The following is a 20,255-nucleotide window of genomic DNA, read 5'->3' as shown; positions in this document are numbered from 1 at the left end:
ACAAAAAGTTTTTCAACTGATTTGATTAGTATTGGGTGTCAGTATTGACATATTCAAAACCTTAAGCTACCCAACTTCAGGAAAGTGGTTATTTTCAAGATGGCCGCCAAACCATTAAATAACAGTAAATTCACCATAACTCGGTCATCATAATATGATGAAAACATGTAGTTTTGGTGTCTATATCTAGGTTTTTATACCCTGTGAAGTCAATAAGACCATTCTCAGAATTGTCGAATTATCTGATAGCCTATAAATTCAACATGGCAATCCAAGATGGCCGCCAAACCAATAAAATAACAGTAAATGAACCATAACTCGGTCATCATATGACTAAAACATGTAGTTTTGGTGTTTATATCTAGGTTTTTATACCCTGTGAAGTCACTGAGACCATTCTCAGAATTGTTGAATTATATGATAGCCTATAAATTCAATGTGGCAATCCAAGATGGCTGCCAAAACAATTAATAATGAACAATAACAATGTGTTGGTTATTAAACTACCCGGTGAATTTCTATATGTATTTGAGTAAACTAAGCAAGCATAAAGAGTTCATACGATATGGTCATGTACAGTAGACTCTTGACATAATCAGCGTAAAGAAAGCATATGGATCAAGCATTACTTAAGCTTATCGCTCTCACTCTCGATGTCATCGTCTGTAATTATGTGATTGCTGTATGGGTTGACACATGAACCAGTTTGGCATGGTCCACATCCAGCATGGCATGGTAGCCGATATCTCCGGCAACTACATTGAGGTGGACACGATTCGCTATTGCAGTGTATCATTTTCAGTAGGTTGTCCGGGGCAGCTTTCATGTCCGTCATGATTGGAATCATCTAAATATTCGCGTCCGGGGCAGCTTTCATGTCCGTCATGATTGAAATCATCTGATCATTGTGTACTTTCCATCCCCAGTCTAGAGCATCCACACCATCGTCAGTAGCCTACCCATCCAGACCATAATCTGGTAGTAAACTCTGAGGCAGTGGAATTTTGTAGAGGATGGTGTAGGTGGCAAACGTTCAGGGTGAACAAAGGACTTAGATGCAAGGGCGTCCACACATAGGGGCAAATGGGGTCAGATGACCCACCTGGAAAATTATTGGATAAAAAATGAAAAAGCGAGAACATGCAAAAATAGGCAATTTTCTGAAAGGGGAGGGGAGGGGTGAAGGTGTGATACGAGTGATGACTGGCTGGTCAAACTCCGATTGTGATCATCACCCTTCTTCGGGAGTATCCCACTTCCTCTATTAATTTAGTCTACGAAGATACCTACGAGCTACCCGTAATCGCAAAATTTGACAACTTGAGCTCCTGTACTCTCAGAACCACATTACTAGTGCGGGCACTGGCTTTATCTCACATAAATCTGAAGAAGGATAATTCACAGTTTCAGATAAAATCATGTCGTATTTCGTGAATTCAATGAAGCTGTTCGTAACATTGAATCATACAGAAAGGAACAATCAGCCACCAGTTTAGTTAATCAGTTCTTGAATAAAAAGTGAAGTCGACGTGGGTCTTTGCCGAATTTTTCGATGACTTTTTGGATGAACGAATTTTTGTCCGAGTTTATTCGGCTTCTGTGGACACTCATCATACACAGCCCGGATAGCATGTCGTCAGACATGGTTGATCTGAGCCATGTTTTGACCCGCCTCATTGTGCTGAATGATCTTTCTACAGTACAAGTAGTGGCGGGGAGGGTGGCGGGGAGGGTGGCACCACGCCGGCTGCATAGCCGAGTGGTGAGAACACTGGAACGGCAATCGGAAGGGCGCCGGTTCGACACCGCGCATGCGGCTGTGTCTTTGGCAGGACACTTAAAGGCATGCCTGAAGGTGGACATGAAGATTGGCTTCCTTGCCTTCCCGTCCACTTAATCTAAATCTTCAACCACCAGGTGTAAGCCTGGATACGACAAATCTAAATATTGACGAACACCAGTGAGGAATACTATTGCCGCTCCATTTACGTTTCTTACATGGACTCTTTAATCCAATCTCTGAAAAGCCTTTTCTCAGAGACGAACATGCCGGCATTCATGTTATACCGACTGCATCCAGTGCAGATGGAAAAAATTAACCGTTCAGACTACAAAGCCCTGGTCAAAACCATACACCAATTCTACAACTTTGACAATTTTCAGCAAGATGCCATGTCGTGGTATGACTTAACCATAAAGGAAAATTTCCTCAGTCCGAAGACCAGGAAGAATTAGAATTTGTGGACTTGGTGAAAAATATGGAACTTTTTCCAGCTGTACGTCAAGCGATGATAACATTACTGACCCTCCCCGCCACTACTTGTACTGTAGAAAGATCATTCAGCACAATGAGGCGGGTCAAAACATGGCTCAGATCAACCATGTCTGACGACATGCTATCCGGGCTGTGTATGATGAGTGTCCACAGAAGCCGAATAAACTCGGACAAAAATTCGTTCATCCAAAAAGTCATCGAAAAATTCGGCAAAGACCCACGTCGACTTCACTTTTTATTCAAGAACTGATTAACTAAACTGGTGGCTGATTGTTCCTTTCTGTATGATTCAATGTTACGAACAGCTTCATTGAATTCACGAAATACGACATGATTTTATCTGAAACTGTGAATTATCCTTCTTCAGATTTATGTGAGATAAAGCCAGTGCCCGCACTAGTAATGTGGTTCTGAGAGTACAGGAGCTCAAGTTGTCAAATTTTGCGATTACGGGTAGCTCGTAGGTATCTTCGTAGACTAAATTAATAGAGGAAGTGGGATACTCCCGAAGAAGGGTGATGATCACAATCGGAGTTTGACCAGCCAGTCATCACTCGTATCACACCTTCACCCCTCCCCTCCCCTTTCAGAAAATTGCCTATTTTTGCATGTTCTCGCTTTTTCATTTTTTATCCAATAATTTTCCAGGTGGGTCATCTGACCCCATTTGCCCCTATGTGTGGACGCCCTTGCATCTAAGTCCTTTGTTCACCCTGAACGTTTGCCACCTACACCATCCTCTACAAAATTCCACTGCCTCAGAGTTTACTACCAGATTATGGTCTGGATGGGTAGGCTACTGACGATGGTGTGGATGCTCTAGACTGGGGATGGAAAGTACACAATGATCAGATGATTTCAATCATGACGGACATGAAAGCTGCCCCGGACGCGAATTTTTTCCCACGAGATTTCTGTCTCATTGATTCTAGTCACTCTAAAAGTAAGATTTTCCGAAAGTGTTTTGAGAGATTGGTTGATTCAGATTGCGAAATAACTAATTTGCCAATGAAATTCTGCAATGATAATAAAATATAAGCTTTCCCTAACCCTACTTTTTTTGAAAAGTTCTTGTGCATCGCAAAATTAATTTAAAGAAAAAAAAAACTTTGACTTTGACGGGCGTCGAACCCTCGTTCTCACAAACACTAGGCAGAGGATGAAATCACTGAACCAACCGTGCCAACGAGAAAATGCTGCATTCACACTTTTACCAAAATGTGCAAATGAGACAGAAATCTCGTGGGAAAAAAAATTTCGCGCCCCGGACAACCTACTAAAAATGATACACTACAATAGCGAATCGTGTCCACTTCAATATAGTTGCCGGAGATATGGGCTACCATGCCATGGTGAATGTGGACCATGCCAAACTGGTTCATGTGTCAACCCATACAGCAATCACATAATTACAGACGATGACATCGAAGGTGACAGCGATGAGCTTTAGTAATACTTGATCCATATGCTTTCTTCACGCTGATTATGTCAAGAGTCTACTGTACATGACCACATCGTATGAACTCTTTATGCTTGCTTAGTTTACCCAAATATACATATAGAAATTCACCGGGTAGTTTAATAACCAATACATTGTTATTGTTGATTTTCAATTGTTTTGGCAGCCATCTTGGATTGCCATATTGAATTTATAGGCTATTAGATAATTCAACAATTCTGAAAATGCTTTCATTGACTTCACAGGGTATAAAAACCTAGATATAAACACCAAAACTACATGTTTTAGCCATATGATGACCGAGTTATGGTAAATTTCCTGCTGTTTTATTGGTTTGGCGGCCATCTTGGATTGCCATATTGAATTTAAAGGCTATCAGATAATTCAACAATTCTGAGAATGGTTTCATTGACTTCACAGGGTATAAAAACCTAGATATAGACACCAAAACTACATGGTTTGGTCATATGATGACCGAGTTATGGTTCATTTACTGTTATCTTAATGGTTTGGCGGCCATCTTGGAAGCCATCTTGAAAATAACCACTTTCCGGAAGTTGGATCGCTAAACATTTTGAATATGTCAATACTGATGCCCAATACTAATCAAATCAGTTGAAAAACCTTTTGTTGCAATTTTTTTGTGGTCAAACCATATATTGCCCTAACTAATAAAGATAACTTTTAATAGCTTAAAAATAAAGCAGATTTGAAACAATCAGAAGAACTTTAGTAATTGCGATCAGTAAGCCTAACAAGCTTCCAGAGAAACTTTAACCGTACCTGTTACTGGCGTAGACCCTATGGTCTCGCTCTCTGCTAATTCAGCAATTTCACATAGAAGCAGTGACGCTAAAAACCTGAGATTTCATGACTTTTACTTTTTGTTCTTGCCCCAACTTTTAATCCCGATTATGTTGGTATCGGATAATTGTGAAGTTCACAATAAACCTTTTGTCACAGCCAGTTATGAAACGTAAGAAATTGGCTGATATTCAATAGCTTCATTGACAGTTTACTGTTAGCATGCGGTTTCCTTTTGTGTTTGTCACTCACAACGCGACGGCGCTAAAATTCCTTTGCGTACCCAGGCAGCAAAATCCGTCATTTTTACATTGATTCAACGTCGATTTTTCGGTCTGGGTATAGGGAGTCGGTCTCTGACGCGATATGAGTCATTTTTTGCTGGTAGACAATAACTAGGAAGGTAATTTGTTATTTGGGCAAATTGCTTTGTAGTGCAAAAAGTGCATGAAATACTGTTTGCACAGAAACGAAAAAACAAAATTGATGAAATTCTGTGTTCAATGCAAAAAGACTTTTAAAATAAAATGTGAACTGAAAAATTTGACCAAGAAATGGCGAAAATAGGTCAAAAACCGAGTCTTTATTACTTTTTCTACCTAATATACCCAATCACGAATATATTTTGCGAAATAAATTGATTGAAGTGATAGATAAGGCTTTTGACCAACGGCATACTGTTTCCCGTTGTTATTTGATATAAGCCGACGGAGTAATTAGTAATAAGAACGACGTAGACCTGATGGTCTCGGCCAGTAACTCTTGCCGCCAAAAGGAAGCAGTAACAGATACGGTTAACCAAACTAGAAAAACAATTTTGTGGAAAGCGCCACAGTTCTGAAAACACAAAAGGTTTATAAAAGAATGAATACTAATGAATGTAAAAGTAGAGAAACGTAGAAGCTATGATGTTTGTATGGGGCTGGAGAGCTAGAGCCAGGAAAATTTTTTATAAATGTTAACTGGTTTTGGTCGCTTTTACCGAATTTTATGGCCCAGTAATGCAGTTTATAACCGCACCCCTGATGTTTAACCATGCGTGCATCAAATTTAAGTCCAATTTACGTAGCAGTTGAGCTAAAATAATGAATTAAATTTTGAGAAAAAAAATAGGTGGACTTTCAATAAAATGAAACTTTGGACACTTAAAATTTCTGTCTATTTAGGCGTTTGAAGTTTGTTATGAAAGCTGTAGATATTAACAATTGAATGAGGCTGTTCACCAGGCATTTAGTTAAATACCATGATTTACGTTCTTCTGCTGCAAACTAAGCTGAACTACCACAAGATGTATAAGGTGATAATCTGCTTTTATTCCGTTGTTTCATCAATCAGATACGACCGACTTCTTCAGTGGGCTAGGTCTGACCTGTCTATGATTTTAAAACATAATGAGCACAAACGTTTGCCAAATTTTGTAAAAATTGGTGATTTTAACAATTCTCACGAAGCTGTGAAATTTGAAAATGTCTTCTCTAATGTTCCCACCATAACTCACAATGTACGAAGCACATTTTATGTCATACTTTTATTAGGCCCAACATTGAAAAAGATTAAATTAGATGTTAAGTATATTATATAGTTGAGTGAGCAATGCTTTCACTTCAAAAAACTGCATAATTTGCAGTTTTAAGAAAAACATTGCCAAACGTCTAACTTTCGGTGATTTAGACAATTTGCTAAAACGGAGAAAAATATACTTTTTTCAGCGCTGTAGAATCGGAGTCGGAAATATTTTAGCGTGTCCAGAGTCAGAGTCGTTAAAACAAAGACCGACAATGGCTAGATACAAAATGATAAACATTAAAATGCTGATTTGCAATATTTGTTGTTTCTTGTTCTACGTATTGGGGTTCTAAAGTTTACCAGAACATGTAAGTGTTTGTTCTTGTCAGTTTTTCAATTTCGATCACAACTTTAAGTGAAACAAAATTCTGAATAATGAAAAAGGACAAAAATAATAAGAATCTGGTAACCTTAGAAATTCTGGCAACACTGATGCCAGTGTTGGCCAGTTATAAACCGAGTAGGCCCGAGTCGGAGTAGTTTTTTTTTGCCAGACTTCACAAACCTGCTTTTTTCCATCAGGTTTGGGAGATACGAGGCCAAGTCATCTTCTAATTGTACTTATTGATAGTTTTAAAGACATACGACACAACAAGCAATATAAAGGTATCAAACTTAACATTTATTTTGCTAGTCAGCGACTAATCTTTGAAATTTCGATACTTCTCCAAATGTAAATCTCTTAGTGTTATATAAAATACAAATGTATGTTTCTGGTAGAATACAATGAATTTACGCAATAATTTTTAAAAAGTTTTGTCATGGTTTTGTAAGTTACATAAATATCATTATGACTGAGGATGAAATATTGGACCTTGCACAAAACCTTAAAAAAGTCTGCGATTCAAAGGGTAAAGAAGAAGACCTTCCAAAATCAGCAAAAATTCTACATCAGTTAGCATTGCTGTTTCAAAATAAAAGCTCATATAAAACATCATTGATTCAGTCTGCTGCATTGTATAACGCTGCAATTGTAAGAAACTCTGATAACAAAGCACAGATACAAAATGACTTGCTCAGCCTCTGCGGGCAAATACTGGATTATGCTGATGCAGACAAGAAAGATGCCAATTTAGTTCAGAAAGCTGAAAGTGTCAAGACACAATTTGAACAAATGCGAAAGTCAGTGCAAAACAATCTAGAAAAAATCAAACAGATTCCCAATGAAATCGAAGCTGAGCACTTGATCCAACAAGAAGAAGAAAAGATTACGATCATGAAAACTTTACAAGACGAAATATCAAAGAAGTACTCATCCGTTATGAATGACGTCAGTCAATATTGTGAAGCCGTCATGGGAAAACCCCCTTGTGAATATGCTCTCGTCGGTATGGGGTCTTTGGCAAGAAAGGAAATAACTCCATTCTCCGATTTTGAGAACATCATCGTTTTACAAGAAGGATGTCAACACTTTGACAATTATCAAGCAACGTTGAAATATTTTCGATGGTACGCTGTAATTTTTCAAGTCATTTTGATCAACATGCAAGAAACCATATTACCAAGTGTGTGTATCCCTGGTCTGAATGATACAACCAAGAAAGATGGAGATTGGTTTTTTGATGCATTCACACCACGTGGCATTTCGTTCGATGGAATGATGCCACATGCATGCAAATCCCCACTTGGACGACAACAAATGACAAAAGAGAAACCTTGGATCACAGAGTTGATAAAACCAGTGAGTGAAATGTTAAAATATCTGAGCACTGAAGAATCTTTGAGGAATGGCTACCATCTTAGCGACATTCTCACTAAAACAACTTTTGTTTCTGGAAAAATAGAAATATATGATGAATTCTTTGATAGTGTAAAGAAAACGTTGAATTCGGTTCCTAGCACCGAAGTGCGTGATGAAATGATTGAACTAATCAAAGAAGACTTAACAAACTTTTCAATCAAACCATTTCTTTCCATGCAACTAGACAAAAAACAATTTAATCATAAACGAATTGTTTATCGAAGCATAACGCTTTTCATATCGGGGCTGGGCAGACTAAATGGAATTTCTGAAAGTTCTTGCTTTGATATTATTGACAAACTTCATCAACTAAATATCATCAGTGACTATGCAAAAAGAAAGTTGTCATTTTCTGTAGCAGTGGCATGTGAGATTAGATTGAAATTTTACATGGACAACAAAGGACAAGTTGATTGGGTAGATAACATCAACTCCACCAATGATTCAAATATTGAAACCTCTGCTTTGATTGCTGCCGTAGGTAAACGAAGTTGCATCAATTTCTTTCAAGTTGTATGTTTGCTACAATGCGATATTTGTAAACAACTGGACATAAAAAGAACTTATTTTTACAGCGATTTGACTTTGGTGAATGTGCTCATTTGTAATTTTCTTAAAGTAAAAGGCGTATCTTACAAGCTTTTGCAAACGTTTTGGACTTATCCAACAATCGGTCGACATTTTGAAACTTTTGACTGCAGCCTCGAATTATTAGAGAAAAGTTTCAAAGAAGTAGAAGCACCTTCTCTAATACAGAAAAAGAAAGTAAGAGATTTAAGCAAAGATATGACACCTGACAAACTTCCTTAACACTTTGCTCCTCAAAGGGAGGCCAGATTTGGCCCCCCCCCTCATATTTCCTTTGATTATTTGAAGCACAGTAACGCCATGCACTTGGTTTTTCTTGACTTTTCCTAAAATTGCCAGGCGGATCTGATGATATTAAATTTGATGCTAAAAGTTGTGTAGTTTTCTTGTAAATTCAAGATTTTGGTGAATTTTTGCTATTTCTAGCTCACTTCCAGCAAAGCGTGAAATGGATTACATTGCGATAACAAGCCATAAGCTCATAATTGCTTCGTGCATCGATATGCGCGAGCAGAGAGAAACATCCTCTTGGTTTCCTTTGTTTGGTTTGACCTCAATAATACAAAGCGCGTTATTTCTTATGCCACAAAAGAAAAGCCAGTGATCACAAAGCTGTTAATTAGAAACAATAATAGCAAACGTTTTTTGCGTTATCAGCTCTACAAAGAAGAATAACAATCCACGATCAAAATAGTAGGCTATGTAGGCCACAAACTATTCAAAACAGTTGTTTCAAGCAGATAATATTCATTGACGAATAAAAAACGTTACAATAAGAAATCTTCTCTTGGGTAAATGCACGAAAACCTGGTTTCGAAATAAACGTTCTATGGAAATGCTCTCATTGACAAAACTTGCAATTGAGGAAATGTATCACTGCAAATGCTTTTGGGAGAGGCCGAAGAAATGGCGTTTTTGCAAACAGTAATTGTGAGATACATTCAAAATTATGAGATAGGCTCCATTTACACGTAGCAGCTAACTCGATGGCTACAATATGTCCCTTCCCTGCTTTATGTCGCCTACTTGTTGTTATGTCCTGCATTTTTGTTTCACAGTGCACTGTGTGTTGTTCCAAAGAGCGCAAAATGAAGATGATAATGCCTCATCTACATTACTAAATATTTTGTAATGTAGAAGAGGCATAAAGCTAGGCGTCACATCAGACAAACAACAAATCAGCTTTTTTCATCATTGATTCAACATCTGAATACGTTGCGCCAATGTATAAGAGGCCGGCTATTGTGAAGACCCGCCATTTATAAACGATCCGATTATACCAAAAGTGGGACAAATTAGTGGATCAAAGAATGAATAAACAATGCTGAGAAAACTAAATCTAAGTGATGAACAATACCGATGTCTTCATTTATCTTTGAAAAATGCTGCCTAAACTTATCAACAAAAAATACCGTAAATAACGGCAAGGATCCCGAAAGCAGAATTTGCTCGACTTTGGCATGAATGTAGTCAGACATCTTCAGTAATAATTCCACACATACAATAACGGGCTCTCAACGGCTGTAAGATACATAATAATCAACCTGGTTCTGGGCGGTTTGTGTAACAGCTTAGGGGAAGACACTACTTGAAATGATGCACCACACAAAAGATTTTCAATGAAGACTGAGTCTAAAAACCGATGTGGATTGTGCTGCACAATGACTTCAAGTTTAGAACAGAAAATGCACAAAAATGTCACGATAAAAATAAAGACCTTGTGGGAAATTTTCGAGAATCATAACACGATGCAAATACCATAAACGCGTAGTTTGCATGCTGCTCTAAGCTGGCCGGCAACCACAAAGGTAGACAATACAGGCAGTTTATAATTCGAACAGGGCAATAAACATTATAAATACGTAAACCGACAATTTTCTTTTACAAACGTTTTACGTCTAATGGTAAATTTTCCCCCAACAATTTTTTGTGAAGCGCTTGCAAACCACGGTTTTGTAAAATAATTCATCATTATTATTTTTTACTTCTCGGATATTGTAAAACGTCATCAGCAAAATCACAAAAAAAAATTTCATTACTTCAATGTAGTAGGCCTAAGAATTTTTTATAGAATTGTAGCCACGTTGTTTCAACAAAGAAGCCATTTTTTGGCAATATAAAATTATAAAAAATAATTTGCAATCCTGCAAATGTTTGGAAAGAATCTAGGAAGTCTTCTCACAATCTGGCACAAAATGATTATGTTTATTGTATCTCTGCAATATTTTTTACGACAAACTTTGAAGCTTCGTTATAATCATTTTTATCTTTGAATTCAAATGTTAATTTTTTTTTGGCCAGAAACATAATCGCTGCCTTGCTGATGTTGTCGCATTTACGCGTATTTTTTGTGCTTCAAACAATGACGACCCAGGCAGCAATCCATTCCTTTTACATTGATTCAACATTTGTAAACGTTAAATTTATGTAGCTTTGCTGACTGTGGGTTATTTCACATTTCCTTTGTTTACGCATGTTCCTCAATTCGCTGTTGCATTGTTTCGACGCTGGCGGACTAAAAATGTTATTTCAAATTGATTGACACAATCTTCAATAAAAAGTTTAGCTTCGAACTTAGCTTTGTTGATGTAAATGCTGTATTGTTGGTGGATGTAATTTATGAGTCATGTTTATAAACACCCGTAAGCGAAATGACTTATGATGTAGCTTGCATGATATTTGTGATGCGACTTGACACAAATCCACTATTTCAAAAGCACCTAATTTGAACTTAGAAATTTCAGATAATTTCAACAACTTGTTCAATTGTCTTCTCTCTACTAAAAATATTCATACTACAAACTCAATTGTAGACCTAAAATACACAAACGAAGATGTAAACAGCTATTCAAGCAGGCTAAGGTGTTACTTATGAGAAATTTGGTTCCATAAAACTAGAAGCTAGCCATGAGTTTGGGAATGCATTAGTTTAGGACGAAAATGTAAGACAACAAACGCAGTTTTGTTTTTTTTCAAATTCGTGTAACAATATTACTCTGATTGTAACTATTTTAGAATCAATGAGTAGCTTACAATAAGATTTGCTCGCAAGTCGTAAGTAAATCTTTATCAATGCAATGATTTGGCACACCGCACACACACTTCGTGCGTTCGATCGAGCTCATTGTTTTTCAGAACTTTGCATGAAATCGGATTAGCACGGTAATTAAATAGCGGCAAGATAAATCAAAATTGTCGTTTTTGTGTACCTTTGCAAAAATTGAAATATCAAGTTTAACATACAAAATTTTAAAATAATGACTTTTCAAACTTATAGACAAATGATTTTTTTTCACACCAGTGCAACTTTTGTTGAAATAGCATCAGCAGATAACACGTAACAGCTGATTGAATTTGATCCAAAAAAGGCCCCCCCTTGAGCAGTTAACTTCCAAAAAAACGTTGAAAAGCAAAGGGTTAAAATTAAACCAGAAAGGAAACACATTGCAAATGCACAAGCAATTGTTATCTTGTGGAGATACTGATATTGACGTGGCTATAAGTTGTCTCTTCATTGGTGGATTTTTGTTCGAAATTAACAAATATAAGAAAAAAATAAATTATTTTGAAGAATCGCCAAAAATCTATCAACATTGTCATGAGATGATAATGCTGATTGCTGATTGCATTTGTTGCTTTTACCAAAAAAATATTTAAAAAAAAAATCGCTGAAAATCTGTCAACAAATATTATCAGATGTTGATCGAAATGTAGCCAATGCTTGTTTCCAGTTTGATAAATCCTTGTTCCAGAGCAGGGGTCACCAACCTTTTTTGCATGCGGGCCACTTTGGCACTAAGGAGAGCTGTGGCGGCCGCACTAATAAAATGTTAGGTAGGTTGACTTTAATGCTAGAAAACGCATTTCGTACCCCGTATCTAGCGTTACATGCAGTGGCGTAACTACCCATTGGATCTTGTCGATAAATCCAGGGGCGGCACGTTGCTGGAGGGGGGCAAAATATGATAACGTTTTAAACCAGGGGTCACCAAACTACGGCCCGCGGGCGAAATGATTTCATTCGCCGCCACGTGCTGCGGAAATTACAGCTGCGCTACAATTCTGTACATGTGCTTCCCTTGGCATTAGCAACCGTCTTTGGCTTTGCCTTTTTGTGTAATAGAGACTTCTTTGTTAAAATTGTTCGTTCTTATACTGTAGTTCGTTTTTGTATGTTGAATTTGTATATTTTTCCACCAGGCAGCCTACATGTTGGTGTTTTGTTTTTATCATTGGGCCACCACAAATGGGGACAGCCTATAGGCCAAATTTGGAAAGATGTAATGTTTTTTCAAGAGCACCATGCCCGTAGTGTATCACAGCAGGGGAAAACTTTTCCAGCAACCTTTCAATTTTTATCACAATTTTATTATTCCACCGCTGACTTTGTTATTTATTGAGCTCAATTCAAGTCAATGGAGATTATAACTAGTTGTATATCTTTTTGCAATTTGCATCCGGCCGGCAGCTGTTAATTTTGCAGCAATCCGGTCCTCAGAGAAAAAAGTTTAGTGACCTCTGTTTTAAACGAACACAGACAGTCACATTAGTTTTTTCTCAAACAACTGACAAACAAATCCAAATTCTTATGAATAAGGATAAAAATAGATGGAGAAAAATTCTGCAGAGCGTAATCGCAGTCATAAAGTTTCTCAGTAAACAAAATCTTCCTTTTCATGGTCTTCGGAAGATTCTAATTCAAGGAACCAGGGAAATTTTCTTGAAAATTTAAAACTTCTTGCAAATTACGGTAGCCTACAGTCATTTACGAACACATTTTAGTACCAAACTCGCCAAAAAGGGCATGACAGTATATCTTTCACTACCTAGCAAAAATGAATTAATTAAGCTGTTTGCTAAAAAGGTAAAAGATCTCATGCTGGAGGAGATAGACAGCAAAGCATTTCTCAATTGAATACCTGAAAATGAGAAAGGCCCAAGTCAACATTTTTGGCAAAATGAGTTATACCCACCATCGTAATACTAACGCCTAGCGCTACCTTATGAGCAAATGAAAGGTTCAAATCCACGCTTTGAAACGTGTTATCGAAGGCAAATAAATTTGTATGATTAGCAGAATGGCCCAAGTCCAGGACTTCGGCCATTCTTTCATAATAAATTTTTTTATATCTTACATTCTTAGGCCATATATACATTCTTATTCTTAGGCCATTCTTTCATAAATTGACGTTTCAAAGAATATGATGGGACTCGTTCGAACTAAATTTCGGATCCTTAAGCCTAACGCTCTTCCTACCTTAAAAGCTAGTCAGTGCTATGCTAGCCAAGTACCGATTAAGACTGCGAAGAAGCAAGATGTTATCAAACTGAAAAAATACTTGCGCCAAGAAACAAGAGACATGATAGACCAACTCGTTACAACGGATGATGCATTCTTTGATGCACAAAACTCAGACTATGAAAACTAAAAGAGTTACTTTTTCACAAACTGCTTTTATCTTACTCAATGAACTGAAAAACTGCTTTTACTGTACATAACAAAAGTCTCAGATTTCTTTCATGATGAATGTATTTTGATATGACAATGGGGCAAGGTCAGTGGCGTGCCTAGCGAGAGCGCCTCCCCCCCCTGCGTGGCTTTTGTCACTGCATCTTCAGCTAAAAACGCTCCCTTTTTCGTCCCAAAAAAGTTGTTTTTCAAAACAAAAAAGGTCTTCAACCTCGAGAGGGGGCCCTTAAACGTGGGGCTCTTTAGGTGTGGGCCCCCTGCGACTGCAGGTATTGCAGGGGGTTACTACGCCAGTGGGCAAGGTGCTATCTATCAATATATCCAAGCAAAGCGCAGTGCATTACAAATTTGTGAGGTCCTGAATATAAGAAGGGTCCAAATCCAGTGAGTTTGACGATCCGCACCGCCTAAACTATAACGCAAAGTAACACACAATACATTTTTTTGTTGTCTATTCCCATGAATAACTACCCACATTAATTAGCCTTTGATATCTTTAACAACAAAAAAATTGTAAAGTTTTTTTTGATTTTCTCGAAATAGTATCACTTGGACTTGGGCCATTCTCATTTTCAAGTATTCAATTTTACTTGACAGTAGCCTAATCCTGACGACTCTCATATCGATGAAATGGCTTTTATTGTTAGATACCTCAAAATCGACAGCAATAACGAGGTAGGCTACTAATAAAGGAATTCTTTCTGAATTTTTTTCCATTGCACGGAAAAAATGCAGACGATATTACTAACTAAGTCTATTCTCAATGAGCTTTAGCAAATGGCTTAGACATAATGATGTGTAGAGGCCAAGCATACGACAATGCTTCCACCATGGCAGGAGTCCGTACTGGAGTAAAATGTCAGAATAAAAAATATTAGTCCTGAGGCCTTGTTTACCCCATGTGGAAACCACTCACTTAACCTTGCAGAAGTTCACGCAGTGGGATGGTCTGAAGTTTTTGAACCATTTTTTGTTATTGTGAAAAGGATTTATTTCTTCTTTTCTGCTTCTGCTCACAGATGGGAGGTGTTTTAGTACGTGCCAAGTGTGGTAAAACGAGTGACTGACACACGATGGAGTGCGCACTATGAAGTTGTGAAAGCGCTTCAGCAATATTTCATTGGTGTGGTGGGTGCATTAAACAAACTTTGTGATCAAAATGAAAATATTGATGCACGAGGACAAGCGGGTGGAATCTTTGATGGTGATGCGATCTTTTACAATTTTGGTTGAAAGTCCCAAGAGAATCTTATGACACTCAAAAATAATTACAGCGAAAAGGTCTGTCTCTGGGAAAATGTACCCACAAGATGAAAGCATGTATTGTTTTTTTTGAATAATGAGCGCAATGCGCTGGTAAAGCAATGCATTGAAAGAGCGATCAAGATCTGAAAAAAATCAAGAAATACCGACCGAAGAGAGTCGGATCAGAAAGAAGAAAAGGATGCCTGGCGAATATGCAGACTTATAGTCTCTCGGCTGTTGAAGAAATCAAGAGATGCATGTTAGAAGTTATGGACCGGTTTCGGAGTGAAGCTGAAAAGCATTTCAGCAATATGTGCTTGCTAAATGAAGTATTTGGCTTGTTGAATCTCCACTCCTTGTTGCGAAGTGACAGTATCGAAATAAATATGGACAAATTGAAAAAATCTATGCTGATGACGTAAATTTTACCGGGTTAAGACTAGAAATCTCTAAATTTAATCGACCAGTACAATCTAGTGGTTACTGGTTTTACATTTAAAAATAACGCTACAGCGCTGAACGTGCTGCAGTGGTTAAGAAAACATCGTTTATGTGATCAACACGTTATTTATTTAAGAGCCGTAAGCTTTACCTCACTGTTGCCGTTTTTATCGCAAGCTGTGAAATAAGTTTTTTCAAAACTTAAGTTGATAAAATCTTACTTGAGATCGACTATGGGAGAAAGCAGGCTGTCTGTGCTAGCAATAGCCTACTGTTCATTGAAAGTGATTTAGTTAATTGCCGAATTTGCTTCAATGAAAGCTGGACGTATTGAATTTTAAACTTTGAATAAAAACTAAACAAACGCTGCTTTAATTCTTCTGTTTTGTGGAATTTTAATCAGCTTTTACGACTGTGTTAAGGAGGGCGGAATTTCGTGAAAAAAATCCAAGGGCGGCATATTGCGTTGCTACGCCATTAGTTACATGTTGTTCATATTTATGTTAGAATACCGCAGCAACAAATTTAATCGAACAACGCTACTGCCAGGCCAAGCTCCTTTTGCAACACTTTTGACTTTTTTAAACGTTTTGCAGTAGGCCTACTGAGCTAAATATTTTCATAATACAACCAGAAAAAGTCTTTAAATTTATATATAATATTTTGCCAATTTATTATAAATTGAGTTGGCACACCGACCTATTTTGCCAACAAAAACTTGCATAAAAGGAACACTGCTCGTGAAACACAATAACGGTGAAACGCACACTAGTGTTTATATGACATTTACAAACTTAAAATAAGCAACCCTACGCTCACAGACAATTTTGAAATTCGAAAACAAACGTTTTAATCAACCACTGGGACAGTGTGGCTGGACATCGCATTGGAATAACTTCAAGCGACCCCTACCATAGCTACCTAAATATACGGCCTGATTTGTCACATTTTGCAGAAATTTTCAGATTTTACTGACTTTGGGCGAATGTTTAAATAAATTTTTCAAAAAAAAAATTTTTACGCTTTCTTTACTGTTTTCCCCAGATGACACAATAGGTTTTAACATCCTCAGATGTTGAAAAACAAAGAAAATTTGATTTCGAAAATTTTAGTCAAACTGTTAATTTTTCAATAACAGTCTGATTCAGCGTTTTTCTACTTACTTTTCCTCATTTTCTGCTGCTTCCCCAAGGCAACAAAAAGCTTTTATTTCATTTGGAGACAGCAAAAAGTAAAAAATTTTTAGAAAATCTCAGCCAAACTCTAGCAGTAGCTGTAATCAAAATTTGCAAAATGTGACAAATCAGGCCGCATCTCCAGGTGGCCATGCCCCCACCTAGAACTACAATCTGATTGGTCGGTCGGTGGAATCGTATGCAAAGCAAAAATATGCTTCCCGGAAAGTATTTTTGCCTTCATGCTCTTTATCTCCTCAAGAAAAGTATTTTTGGTTATACTGTACTTGTATGCTGATAACTTCTTGTTGATGCACGGGATGCACATGACAGCGTGGCGGGCCGCATGCGGCCTGCCGGCCGCCAGTTGCCAGTTGGTGACCCCTGTTCTAGAGTAATCAATATCAGAAAGCAAGGTATGATTTTGAAAATATACTAAAAATCCATAAACGATTGTCATAATGTTGTGCATTTTATTGCTTACTGAACATACTGAACATAGTTTTATAGTTTTATTGAACATAGAACATAGGGAGCTATTTGGACGAAGTTCTTGCTGACGGCGTCTCATCTTGAAGCAATATCATCCCCATGGGGAAGGATACATAGGCCACTCACCCCAGTATTCGGCCTAGTTAACTATGATGCACCAAATTAAAAGAAACACAAATGACGTAAACGAGACCAGTCGCCGCGCAATGCGTGCAGGTGTCGCGTCCGGTAACGCAGGATCTTTACAAGTGCCACAGGCAAAGCACTGGCCACGGGGTCCGCGGGATCGTCATTCAGCAACCGTGGTACATTATGCCAACTCAAACAATGCAAGAAACTTTCGAAAAAAGATATCTAGAATTGGAACATGGAATGTTAGAACACTCTATCAAGCAGGAAAGTTAGATAACGTGTTGATAGAGCTAGACCGAATGAAACTTGATTGCTTGGGTTTATGTGAAATTAGATGGACTAATTCGGGAGAATTTACTAAAAATAAAAGAAGAATTTTCTATTCATCCGGCTTAAAACATCAACATGGAGTAGCTCTAATACTGTCTGAGCAATTAGCAAAGTCAACGCTCTCCTTCTGGCCAAAGAATGAATGAATGCTAATGGTGAAACTCAAATCAAGTCCTTTCAACGTAAACATTATAGTTGTATATGCTCCCACAGCTGACTCGGACGAACATGAAATCAATAAGTTCTATCATTCCTTGAATGACCTCTACAAAACTTGCAAACCAAAAGAAGTTACAATGGTTATGGGAGGCTTTACTGCCAAAGTGGGATGTATGGAAGAAGGTAAAATTGTTGGTCAAATTGGGCTGGGAGGAAGAAATGAGAGAGGTGATAGGCCGGTTGACTGGTGTAGGGATAAAAACCTGACAATTACTAACACTAGGTTTAACGTACATCGAAGAAGAAGGTACACCTGGACAAGCCCTGGAGACAGAGCACGAAATGAATTAGATTACATTTTGATCAGTACACGATACAGGAACGCTGTTAAAGATTGCCGAGGAACAGATATTGACTCGGACCACAATCCAGTCGTTGCAAGATTCCAACTGTTTTTCAAGTGCATTCAAAAACCAAAACCAAAACTAAAGTTTAACCTACAGTCTCTCGGTGATTTAGATGTTTGTGCAAACTTCAAACATGATGTCCTGAAGAACTTGCCAGATACATTGCCACTAGATCCTGAAACTTTCTGGAATGTATATTCAACTGTTATCAAGGAAGCAGCATGCACTAATATTCCTAAGATGGACCAGAGCAAGAAAACTTCAACTTATTGGTTCAATTCTGAAATAAGAAATTTAATGGACAAACGTCGTAAATTGAAACAAGATCCAATACATTGAATACAATATTGTTTAGTAAACCTAGAAATTAAAAAAGAGTGTCATAAAGCCAAAGAAAAATGGCTTGAAGAAAAATGCCTTGAAATTGAGAAACTTCGACTTGATGGGAAAAACATGTTCAAAAAGATAAACGAGCTTGTAGGCAAAAAATCAGCACCAACATCGAAGTGTATCAGAGCGGCAAATGGAGACATCCTTCATGACCCAAAAGATGTAACTCAGAGATGGGAAGAATATATACAGGACCTCTTTCGGGATGCGAGCAGAAGCAAGCTTACTGAAGACGCATCTCGAGATATAACAGGTCCACCGATCTTGAAAGCCGAAGTTAAGTAGGCTCTACATCAAATGAAAACAGGAAAAGCAGCTGGCTCAGATGAAATATGTGTGGAAATGCTTAAAGCCCTGGATGAAGAAGGAATAGACATCATATGGAAGCTCTTAGACAGAATATATGAAAGTGGTGTGATTCCTAAAGACATGTTAAAATCAATATTCACTGCACTACCCAAAGTTCCAGGAACACTTGATTGCGACAAACATCGCACTATTAATCTGATCTCACACACTGTGAAACTGCTGCTAAATATCATCCTCCAACGCTTAAGAAGGCAATTGCTTCCAGAAATAGGGAGCAATCAATTTGGCTTCATGAAAGACAGAGGAACAACAACGCAATCTTCACGATGCAAATGCTCGGTGAAAGAGCAATAGAAGTCCAACAAGACCTATATCTAGCATTTGTAGATTTAAAAAAAGCCTTCGATAAAGTTCGTCACGAACAGCTTTTTGAGATGCTGAACAACATTAACGTTGATGACAAGGACCTGCGCATAATTAAGAATGTGTATTACCAATAACAAGCTGCAGTTCGCCTGCCGGAAGGTCTGTCTAGAAATTTTGAAATTCAACGTGGGATCAGACTAGGCTGTGTGATGTCACCAGATCTGTTTAACTTGTATAGTGAAATGATTCTTAGAGAAAAAGAAGGCATTGACGAGGGAGTTTTAGTGAACGGCATCTCATTAAACAATATTCGCTATGCTGATGACGCTGTGCTCATAGCGACATCTCCGGACGGTTTACAAACACTATTAACAAAACTTCAGACATCAGTGCAAAATATGCAATTCAAATTAATGACAAAAAAACAAAATGCATGACTATCTCCAAACAAAGTCCTGAACCCCACTTTGTACTTCACCAGGGAGGCAACACAATTGAACAAGTATCTTCTTTTAACTATCTTGGTTCTCTCTTAACAGCGGACGTACGATGTAAGAAAGAGATACGAAGAAGAATAGGCCTAGCTAAAGACGCTTTTCATAGACTACGACCGATTCTATTGGATCGCAAGCTTTCTACTCTTCTGAAGGTGCGACTTCTCAAAGTGTTAGTGTGGTTTGTTCTCCAGTATGGTTCTGAAACATGGATCTTCACCACAGAAACTAGGCGTAACATTGAAGCAGCTGTAATGTGGTTTTACAGAAGAATGCTCCGGATTTCATACACTGATCATATCACAAATGCAGAAGTTTTAAACCAGGTACATCAAGATAAGGAACTATTGAACAACATAACTCAAAGGCAACTCCAATTTCTAGGTCGCATTATCAGAAAAGAAGATTTCGA

General features: G+C 37.8%; 1 protein-coding gene across 1 annotated transcript; it reads left to right on the top strand.

Annotated features, from left to right (window-relative positions):
- Positions 1–18,971: 18,971 nt before the first annotated feature.
- On the top strand, positions 18,972–19,337 carry LOC145774527 (uncharacterized). Its single transcript, XM_082585788.1, has one exon. The coding sequence runs from the start codon at positions 18,972–18,974 to the stop codon at positions 19,335–19,337; it is 366 nt and encodes a 121-aa protein (XP_082441914.1).
- The last annotated feature ends 918 nt before the right edge of the window (positions 19,338–20,255 follow it).

Source organism: Aplidium turbinatum, chromosome 7 (genome assembly GCF_918807975.1).
Source record: "Aplidium turbinatum chromosome 7, kaAplTurb1.1, whole genome shotgun sequence".
NCBI lineage: Eukaryota > Metazoa > Chordata > Ascidiacea > Aplousobranchia > Polyclinidae > Aplidium > Aplidium turbinatum.
The sequence above is the reverse complement of the archived record's forward strand: the minus strand, read 5'-3'. Positions and strand labels throughout refer to the sequence as shown.

Excerpts from the sequence above, each read along its gene's own strand:
- LOC145774527 (XM_082585788.1), top strand. The coding sequence starts at position 18,972 with ATGAAAACAGGAAAAGCAGCTGGCTCAGATGAAATATGTGTGGAAATG.